The 11,227-nt window shown below is 31.2% G+C and overlaps 1 protein-coding gene across 1 annotated transcript in view; it reads left to right on the plus strand.

The window, feature by feature from the left end:
- Window positions 1–9,940: 9,940 nt before the first annotated feature.
- Window positions 9,941–11,227, plus strand: part of LOC107473659 (transcription factor MYB14) — a 3,769-nt gene continuing 2,482 nt past the window's right edge. Inside the window, exons 1-2 of the mRNA XM_016093242.3 lie at window positions 9,941–10,209; window positions 10,517–10,646. Of these exons, the coding sequence (XP_015948728.1) occupies window positions 10,077–10,209; window positions 10,517–10,646 (263 nt within the window). The 5' untranslated portion in view covers window positions 9,941–10,076. The remainder of the gene's footprint in view (window positions 10,210–10,516; window positions 10,647–11,227) is intronic.

Genomic DNA, 11,227 nt, shown 5'->3' on the forward strand with positions numbered 1-11,227 from the left:
GGAATAGGATTAAAATGTATGAATGGATGGAATTAAATTGTCGTAAGTAATAAATTGTTAGATTTGGCTTTCATATGGTGGATGATTGTTTAGTTGAGCCTATAAATTGTATTGATGTATTGAAATGTGATTGATGTTATGAGGTTATTATATTGAAATTCATAAATTGAGGAATTGATGCATGTTGGGTCGGAGGCCATGAGTTTTGGGACGGAGACCGTGAAAGGTAAGTTCGGATAAGTTTTGATAAAATAAAATAAGTGGATGGTGTGATTATGATTATGACGATGTTGGTGTAATTGGGTATATGGGTATTGTTAATGGATTATTGGAGTAGAGAGATTGTTGATGTTGATTATTTATGGAAATTGAATGGAATGAATGACTAGGTTTGTGATTGAGTTGGAGATTATGAAATTTGTTGTCGATGAAATGTGGTTTTGATATTTTATAATCGGAAGTAAATTGCTAGGTGATGAATGGTTAGGATGGTAGAGAATGACAATATGTATGTTGAGACTATGTAGGGATTGCTTTAGTATGGTTTTGGTTTGCTTTGGGATAAAGAGTTGATGAGGTTTGAGGAAATTGGAAAATTCTGTTTCTGGATAAAAATGGATTTTTGATTAACTTTGACAGGCCATAACTCGGCCCTCGGAGTTGAAAATTTAACAAAATAAGATTTGTATGAAAATTGGTTTAATAATCTTTCCAATGGTTCAAGAATGGTTAAAAAATAAATTTTGTAGAAAAAGTTACGAAGGTTTGAAATTTAGGCTGAAAAACTGGTTTCTGCAGCATATAAGCTTTTTTCAAATTCTGATATGTCATGCCTACGCACACGGGAACCATTGTGAGTACGTGAGTATTGGGCACTACCCAACGGTCTGTGTGCGTAACTTTGTCATTTTTATGCTCATGCGTACGCGACGTATGTCATGCATGCAAGCGCGAGCTCTCCTGCCCAAATTTCTCGCGTACGCGAGGTGTACAGAGCACTCACCCTGTGAGATATACAGATATTAACTCTGCAAGCTGTATAGGACACTCACCCTTCGAGACTATGCTATATAGCGAGTAAACAACAAAGAGGGTAATGTCCGGGTTAGCTACCGGATGTGTCGGATTCTAGCAAAGTAACCAACACGTAAGCTCATGGCCAATAAGACAGACATGCATCATCTGTATTTGATTGAATTGTTTGGGTTTGCTACTTATCATGGCTGTTTACGTGTGTATAATATATGAATATGTGCTAATTGTTTTACTTGAATTTACTTGTGTATTATTTGTTTGTCTTGCTTGTGTTTGCATACAAGCCAAGGTATAAAGATAAACCCTGAAAAATGCCGAGCTATTTTGGAAATGCAAAATCCTCAAACAGTAAAGAAGGCCCAATGATTGACAGGGAGACTTGCTGCTTTATCAAGATTTTTACCTTGTTTAGCTTCCAAATCTTTCTATTTATTTCAATCACTTAAAAAGAAAAACAACTTCAAATGGGATGACGAATGTGAAACTGATTTTTCAAATTTAAAAACTATTCTTTCAAATCTCCCATTTTGCAAAAACCTAAACTTGAAGAAGAGCTTTATCTTTATCTATCCATTACTAACTGGGCAATTAGTTTTGTTCTTGTTACAGAAAGGGACAAGATGCAAAAGCATGTTTACTTCATTAGTAAATCTTTCCAAAATGTTGAGCTTAGCTATCCAAAAATAGAAAAGCTTGCCCTTGCCTTACTCTTCTTAGCTAGGTGTTTTCGACCTTATTTCCAGAGTCATATCATTAATATTTGAATTGAGCAACCGCTACGACAATTGCTGACAAAACCAGAATTAGCTGGATAATTAATAAAATTATCTATCAAACTATTCGAGTTTGATATCAGATATCAAGCCCGCAGATCCATCAAAATACAGTACCTTGTCGACTTTGTTGCCGAGTTTACTACTCCTACCTCCGATGATATGTCATCAGAATGGACACTATACGTCGACGGTGCTTCTAACTCTCAAGGGTTAGGAGATGAAATTCTTCTTGAAGATACCAATGGAATTATTTTGGAACATTCTCTATGCTTCTCCTTCAAGGCCAGCAACAATCACGCCAAATATGAAGCACTAATTGCAGGATTAAGGTTAGACATTGAGTTAACTATTTTTGAAATAAAAGTACATTGTGACTCTTTACTAGTAGTACAACAGGTAAATCAATCTTTTCAAGTAAAAGATTCTCTCTTAACAAAATACTTAGATATGGTCAAATCACTCATTCCTTATTTTTCAAAATTTGAAATTCATCATATTCCAAGGGAACAAAATCACCGAGCTGACATTCTGTCAAAGCTCGCCAGTACACAATCATACGCTGCTACTTTCTTACAATCCACTTTGATTACAACAAGCATCTATTTTATTCATATTTGCAACATTTTTAAAGAGGATGATTTGCGATTGCCTTATATCTAGTATCTGAAAACTGGAAACATTTTTTCTGAAATTAGTAATTTGAAGAAATTCAGGAGACAAGCTTTATTCTTTACATTGTTAAATGATAACTTGTATATGTAAGGATATATTCGTCCTCTATTAAAGTATCTAAACAAGTCAGAGGCCAAACTCGCCTTAACCGAGGCCAATGAGGGAATATGTGGTACGCATGTAGGAGCATGAAGTTTATCCTCCAAAATTCTCCGTATCGACTTCTTCTAGTTGAACTTACAGAGAGACTGTCATCAAAAGGTGAAAACATGTACAAACTATCAAAAACATACTCTAATAATACATGTACCAGCCGAACTATTGCATAACTCTGAGGTATGTCGGCCCTTCTATCAATGATGAATTGATATCCTTGGCTCATTTTCCATTGCACCTGGTCAGATAAAATTTTTAGCTGTAGCTATTGACTACTTTTCTAAATGGACTGAGGCACAATCATTAACCAAAATCACATCACAACAAATAATTTTCTTTATTTGGAAACATATTATATGCATATTTGGTGTACCTCAACATATTATCACTGACAATGGTCGCCAGTTTGCCGATCATAATTTCACATCTTTTTCACAAAACTTAAAAATCCAATAATACTTCTCTTAAGTGGAACATCTGCAAACTAACAGGTTAGCTGAAGTTGCAAATAAAGTCGTCTGACATGCTTTGTGAAAGAAATTGGATGATGCAAAAGGACTTTAGGCCAAGCTGATTCCTGAAATCCTTTGGGAATACAACACCACTACACATTCTACTACTAAGGAAACCCCGTTTCGATTAGTCTATGGGTCTGATGCTATGATCCCTCTGGAGATCTCGCAATCCTCGCTAAGGACGCATGCAATCAATCACAATGAAGCTCGAAGACTCAAGCTAGATTCAATTGAAGAGATTTGAGATATAGCCACTTTTCATCACGAGCAATGCAGCAAAACATAGCTCAACGATACAATCAAAAGGTCAATCCTTGCTCATTTCAAGTCGGTGACCTAGTACTCAGAAAAATCGAGCAAGCCAGATGACCTTCATCTCATGAAAAACTTGCAGCCAAATGGGAAGGCCCATTTCAAGTTGTGAAGTCCTAGGAAATGAAGCATATAAACTCCAATCTTTAGATGGAACATTTTTACTTAACACTTGGAACATTTCATCCTTAAAGTACTATTATAGTTAAAAGACAGGGACAGACTTGTACTCTTTTTCCTACTCACAAGATTTTTTTTAAAAGGGTTTTACTTGGAAAGCTTATAACAAGGTAAGCCTACCTGCACCTTTGTAAACAAAAGCCATATAACAATTCATTGTGACTAGAGAAAGGCCTGTTGAGTTTGGAAAACTAATTCTTGATGAAAGATGATGAACAAACATTATAGGAACATTATAAATGGTTTGTGTAATTTGTTTAGATTAATGTGCATGAAAATAAGTTAAATAAAAATGGTCCAAGAAGCTTGAGACACAGCCCAAATCCGGTCTGACCCATGTATGCACACAATATGACTCACACATTGATCATCCATTAAGTAAGCCCACACAAATACTCTAATATTGATCCAAAATGGAAAACAGATGAACCAAGAAAAAGAAACCAAGCCAAAAGTTATATGTAGAAAATCAAACTAACAAGGCCCAAACAAAAATATCCAAGCCCATTCGGTGAATCCTCCGAAACTCACCACTCAGAAATTTTAAGCCCAAGTTCAATTCAATTGAATTTCTTCTAGCTTCTATCGAAAGCCAAAACCTCTCTCCTCTCTCCTCTCTCTTCCTCTTCTATCACATCAATCTCTGAATAAAAAAGAAAAAAAGAATAGGAAAGTTCTGGGGCAAGGGTTCAATGAAGAATAAAAAGCTTGTAACCAAGTTCAAGCAAGTTTCAGGCCACAACAAAAGGAAAGATTGCATCTGGTCAGAGCATCTTCAAAATTTGATTTCCTCATTTGAGCTACACCAAGGGTTCGTGAAGAAGGTTGTTGAGCCTCAAGCATAAATCAAGCAACCATGGAGAAAGTGAAGCCAAACATGCTCAAAAGCTCATCAACGACCACAAATCAAATTTGGAGCCAAAGAAAAGATTCACGTTCAAGATCTAAGAAGCTTGAAGAAAAAGAACGAAAGAAAAGGTAAGTTGTATGTCAAAGATTTGGCCTTCTCTCTCTGTTCTGATGATGCCACTGCAAAGTCTGATGTTGGAGAAGAAGTCAACAATATATTTGAACTTGTTTCAACCTTGGAAGCTTCACTCTTCTATAATAAGGGTGAACGGCTAGGGTTGAGGGCAAGAGAAAAAAACAAAGCACTGAGTTCACTTCTCATAGCTACCTAAGTTGTTCTAAGTTTTTTTCCTTCATGGTTTTCATGTTGTATTTCTTTTTCTCAATTTAGTCTGTCTGAGTCTCATTAAAAAAGGCAAACATGGTGAGGTTTGTAAGCAAAAGCCAATGAGAGGTAAAAGACAGTGAGTTAAATTTGGAGAAAAGGGCATAAGATATCTCATATTTTTTTGTACATCTTTCTGTTTGTGTCATGATCCTATGGAGATTCCCTTGCAAGTTGGGTTAGCACTTGGCTGTTGAAAGCTAGGTTGAGTCCTAGTCAAATTTAGATTGAGTTAGAATTTAGATTTGTCCCAGATAGGATTAGGTAGATCCTAGGGAGAATTGGTGATTATAATCCAAAGATAGTGAAATTTTGTCACAGTTGTGACAGAGACTGGATGTAGGCTACATTGCACTGGGTAGCTGAACCAGGATATATCTGTGTGTAATTCTCTTTTCTCTACTCTATCTCTGTTTCTATATTTTAGGAGACAAAAAGAAAGTGTCTCATATTTCGATAGGAGACAATAACAAAAATATCTTCTCAAGTTCTCTTGGTAAAGCTAAGTTAAAAGTCAGCAAGAAAAGGAGGCCAAGATTTATATTAACTATCTTCTTTCTTCCGATTTATATCAATCCGAACTATGACTATCTATAGTCAACTAACTCATTCAATCACATACTGAACAATCACAAAAATTTATCCACTAGTGATAACTCTTCAATTCAAAATCGCAATCATTAAACATGTGCAATCAAACTCGATGATATTCAATTATCAAATAAAGTTCAACAAATGAGAAATTCTCGTCAAATATAAGTGAACTTCTATCAAACCTATAATAAATAGGAACTAAAAATTTGTTATAATACGAAACAAACTCCTAGAAATCTAAAATAACTATTGCCCAATCATCAATCCACAAATAAAAAGATCACAATATAATCAAATAGTGGTAAGATATTATCTAAAGAATGTCAATTCAAAAAACTACCTATTACAATCCAAAATAGCCAAAGCATATTGGCAACTGTCAAATACATCAAATCATTCATCATCAAAAGTTCTCAAATCAAACTATAAGTATATATCATTCTGTTAGGTTGTCATCCTCATCCTCGGTAGCCTCATCATCATCCACTAAGATTTCATCTTGAACAACTTTATCCGGATCTATCGCCGAAAGGTTGCTATCCGGAACTAATAGCTTTGCTTGCATAACAACACGCTTAAAGCCTTCAGCAAAGGGATCAAGAATTTTCGTCTCGTGACCCTTCTCCGTATTTTTTAGCTTCACAGTAACCTCAATTACTTGATTATTCATATTGGAAAGATCACTTTTCTTTTTCTTTAACAACTCTATATCTCTGTCATGATTATTCTTCTCTAATTTTAACTCTTCTTCTTTTCCAGCCAACTTCTTTTTCAGATCCTCAATAACCATTTTTTTTAAATCAAACTCTTCTTTTAGACTCACAGATTTATCATTTTTCAGCAAAATTTTCGTATGCCTCCTCTCCTGACTTCGACCAATACTAGCCAAACAAAATCTCAAAACCTACACAAATCAAAGAAGTTATACAACATATAACTCATCTCTATCAAATATCTACAAAAAGTTCAAACTGATACCTGCAGATATTGGTCCACCGCCATATCTCCAACCTCATCAATTAAAGAAACATCAGAAGACGACTGCAATACCTCGTCCACCATGACCATAAACGAAAATTTCTTATCCCACACCGAAGAATCGTCCCCATTCTCGACAAAATCATGTAGTTTCTCTTGCTTGTTCATAAATAGTTATATCTTTCAAAAGTATCTCCCTCTCCTCACCAATATCATCACCTAAGTTGATAACATCGGTTTTTCTTTTCTTGAAAACAAAACCCTTCTTCTTGGGGCAGGTTGATTTACCTCTCCCTCCCCATCAATTTTTTCGAAATTGAAAAATGACCCCTCTTTCTTAAAATTCTTCGTCTTTAGACGAGCTCTCAAGCTCGCCGCTGATACACCTGGATACTTCCCACCTACAAAATAATTAAATAATTTCAAAAATATAGCCAACTATCACATCTTCAAAAAATAATTTATCAACTCTAATCAAGATAGTTCACCACCGATGTTCTATCTTCCTTCTATGGAAGTAAATCAAAGACAGATATTAAATTTTTCCTATCAACAACCTCCACTAAATACTATATTATACACTCATTTCGAGGAGTTATCTTTTCTGGATCCAATAATGCTATGGCTATGAACACCAAAATAGGAAAAACTTCTTACCTACATGCTCGTCCAAATAGAAGAAAAAATATTTTCTTGAAATATTTAAGTGATGACTTATAGAGTTTGAAAATAGCAAAACCTGAAATACTATTAAGATTAACCCAAATTCCTTTCCAAATTCCTTTTACTTGAAACAAAGAAAAAAACAACTCAACATGGGGTTTTATTTTCAGAAAATCCATCAAAATTTTAAAATATCTCAAAAAAGTCCAACCATTTGGGTGAAGTTGAGAAGGGGTACAATTTAGTTGTTTCAAAATATCACACTCAAAAACAGTAAATGAAAGTTTCACACGAAATTCTTCGAGAACACAGCTATGCATGTAAAAATATTCAAAATCTATTTTTTTATAAAAAAAACACAATCAGCCCTAATGCATGGCAGCAATTCAATCCTCACTTTAGAACATTTCCTAACTATTTTTGAAACGTCAATCTTACCCACACTATCCGTATCCATAAAAAGAGAACTTTGAATTTTAATATTCTTGGTAACCCAATTGTAAGAGCCATCACCATAATCTTTCAACTTTTTCTTTTTCCTTTTTTTCACCCATGATTTTTTCAAAAGAAAACTGAAAAAAAAAGAAGACGAATGAATCAGAATAAAAAATAAAAACAGGAAATGACTAACCTCTTTTACTCATGTTTTATTCTTTTCAAATGTCTTTTTATCAAAGTGAAGTTCTTTTAATGAAATCTTTCAGGATTCTAAATACATATACCAAAATTTAATACAAACCGGTTCAGTTCTATCTTTTTAATTACAACCGTTGTTTCTATCAAAACTAATGGTACTCAATCACATTAAAAATTAGAACACCAGTTACTGCTTATTTAATGACAAGACCATTTTTTTATTTTTTTTCAATAAAAACTTATACTTCTCTATTTAATTGTTTCAGTTTTTATATGTTTTTTATATTTATTTTGATCAAACAAGTTGAGTTGAGAGCTCGATATATCTATAAATCAAAATATCAAGCTATAATTTATCAATAAAAACTCAATCTATTTCATTAAAATATCACTAGGCCAAATTTGGGGACTATTATATAGTCGTTATAGTTCGACTATACGTCATGACTCAGCTATATACATTATAAATCGATTACCAAGAACAATTATCAAAATAAATATCAAAACGCTCAAATATGTTATTACTCTCTGTTTAAAGCAAAATTACTCGAAAACATAATTGTTATTCTCTATTCCAGATATAGAAAAGAGTAAAAAGATTGTTCAAATTATTACAATTTGTAAAGTCTATTATTTATTTACTGACTTGAGTATTAGAGTACCTTTTATAGATATTCACCCTTTATTTTTTCATTATCGACACATAACTCATCTTACAAAAAACTTACAAATACTCATCGACAAACAAATTAACTATACAGTAGCCAACCTCGACAAGAACAACATATATTCTTAATACATATTATCTAAAGCCAATAAAATAGCTTATCTTATGTATCGGAACTCAGATGTAGTACAAATAAGTTAAGATGTTCACAAAGCATAACAAATAGGATATAGCATGTAATAAATTTAAGAATTATCAATTAAAAAATTATAAAAATATATAATTTAATTTTTAATATATTTATTAAAATAAAAAATTTAAAACTTTTATTAATAATAATTTTAATGAATTATGTTATATATACACTAAAATTAGTTATCAAAATCAACCACCAGTATAAAATACATAGAAAAATATAAATACACATTAAAAATACATTAAACCACACATATATTTATACATAAATACGTTGGTGACTGATTTTAGTGACTGCTTTTAGTGTACAAATAATANATAATAATTAATTTTTTTATTTTATTATTTTATGATAGTTTTTAATTTAGATGATCTAAATTTAATTTAGTAAACATTGATTTTGGTGTAAAACATTTCCCATCTCAAAGTGGAATTGACGGGCCACATTAATAGCAGTTCTATGTTAGGAAAATCTCGATGACTTATTTGACTATGCAACCAATGAACACAAATGTGTTGAGTTATTGACCCACTCCATAGGAGAAAGAGGAAGACCTACCCCACACACACAAGCTGTACAATAATGACTCATTTCAAACAAAATTTAGTGCAAAACTTAAATCCTTTGTATCAATTTTGACTAAATTAATTGTATCTTTTAAAATATTAGATAAATTAATCTTTAATAAAATAAAAGTACTTATTAATTCTTTTTCTTTTAAAATTTTAACAATTTATTAATCTCGCGCTCTCATATTTTATAAAAGATATTAGATGGATATCATTTTGTTCTTTTATTTTTATTAAAAATATAATTATTCATATATGTTTTTATTAATTTAACTTTTAAAAATTAATTTCATGTCATGATATAAGAATGTCTATAATAAAAAAATTTAGAATTCAATTATTATTATCTCTTAAAAGAAAAAATAAGATAAATAAAAAAAAATTATAAAAAAATTATATAAATCTAAAAATGATTTTTGTATAAAAAGACGTGTCAAAAATATAATTATTTATCTATCTCTTTTTATTAATTTAAATCTTTTAAAAAATGATTTTATGATAAATTTATTAATAAATAATTTTTCTAATATTTTTAAAAACAAAAATAGATTCATCAATTCTTTTTTAAAAATCAATTTGTCCAAAAAACAAAAAATTATTAGACATAATCACATAAATTTATACACTATATAAAATTTTACTCTCTCTCTCTATTCTATGTGTGTATATATATACGCCATTCACACTACTCACGTTGCTATAGCAATATAATATTCATAAAATAGATATTAAAAAATATTTTCCATGATGATTGAAGCACATATACCTCGTGTGAGCTTTGAACTGAAGCCTTCGATACTTGTTGCCACTTTATTTCTCATATATAATAGATCATAGTCATGGCTATTCATCACTTCCACCCTTCAAAATTAAACAACTAGCTTTGAAAGAAAATGGGTAGAGCTCCATGCTGTGAGAAACTAGGGTTGAAGAAGGGGCCATGGACCCCAGAAGAAGATCAAATCCTCATCAATTATATCAACACAAATGGTCACAATAATTGGCGTGCCCTTCCCAAACAAGCTGGTAATTAATTCTCTTTTTTTTTATATAATTAATCCCTTTTTTGTTTCAACTTCCATGCACTGATAACTAGATTCAAGAAAACATTTGGGGATGGAGACTTATTAATAGCCAGATTAAGTGAGAAATTACAATGGTGAAAAGTTAAATAATGTCAGACCTTGATCCAAAAATCTTAAGAGACTTATAATTAATCCCTTTTTTTGCATACTCCTGCTTCTTCTTTTTTTTTTTCTTTTAATTTTAAATTACAAGAAAGTAAAGAGAAATTTCATGAATAAATTTCTTTCCTTGCTTTTAATATCAACAGGGTTATTGAGGTGTGGAAAAAGTTGCAGATTAAGATGGATAAATTATTTGAGGCCAGATATCAAACGGGGCAACTTTACCAATGAAGAAGAAGAGACAATACTCAAGTTACATGAAATGTTGGGAAACAGGTAAAACTTTATTTCATTATTTACACTTTACATTTACTTTTTGATTATTTTCTTCATTCTCTCTCTGATCTTCTTTCAATTTATGTCTTCATTACTTTTCAGCAATAAAAATTACTAAAAATTTAGAAATATTCTTCTAATAAAGTGGGTTTCCTTTTCTTTTTTAGAGAAATACTAAGAAGATAATATTAAAATACTCTGTACACTAAAATTTATTTTTAACATTTTAATATTTTTTAAAAAGAATAAAATAAGATCATATAAGAATTAAATAATCAATCACATTATGTATTTATATATAAATAAATATATTATTTTATATATTTTTAATATATTTTATACAAATAATTAATTTAATAATTAACTTTTAGTGTATATAGTATTATTGTTATTTTTATTTAGTTCATATTCAAGTTTTGTGAATTCACAATATAATGGAACAAAATCTAAAGCTCTTGATTCCAAAGTTTATATGCCATTTTGATTCTTGTGTTTGAATCTTTAATTTGGCCAGTTGTGTACACCTTGTACTATGCATAGAACTTATATTAATATAAATTTAATTTTAATATATTAATTAT

Source organism: Arachis duranensis, chromosome 2 (genome assembly GCF_000817695.3).
Source record: "Arachis duranensis cultivar V14167 chromosome 2, aradu.V14167.gnm2.J7QH, whole genome shotgun sequence".
NCBI classification, from domain to species: Eukaryota; Viridiplantae; Streptophyta; class Magnoliopsida; order Fabales; family Fabaceae; genus Arachis; species Arachis duranensis.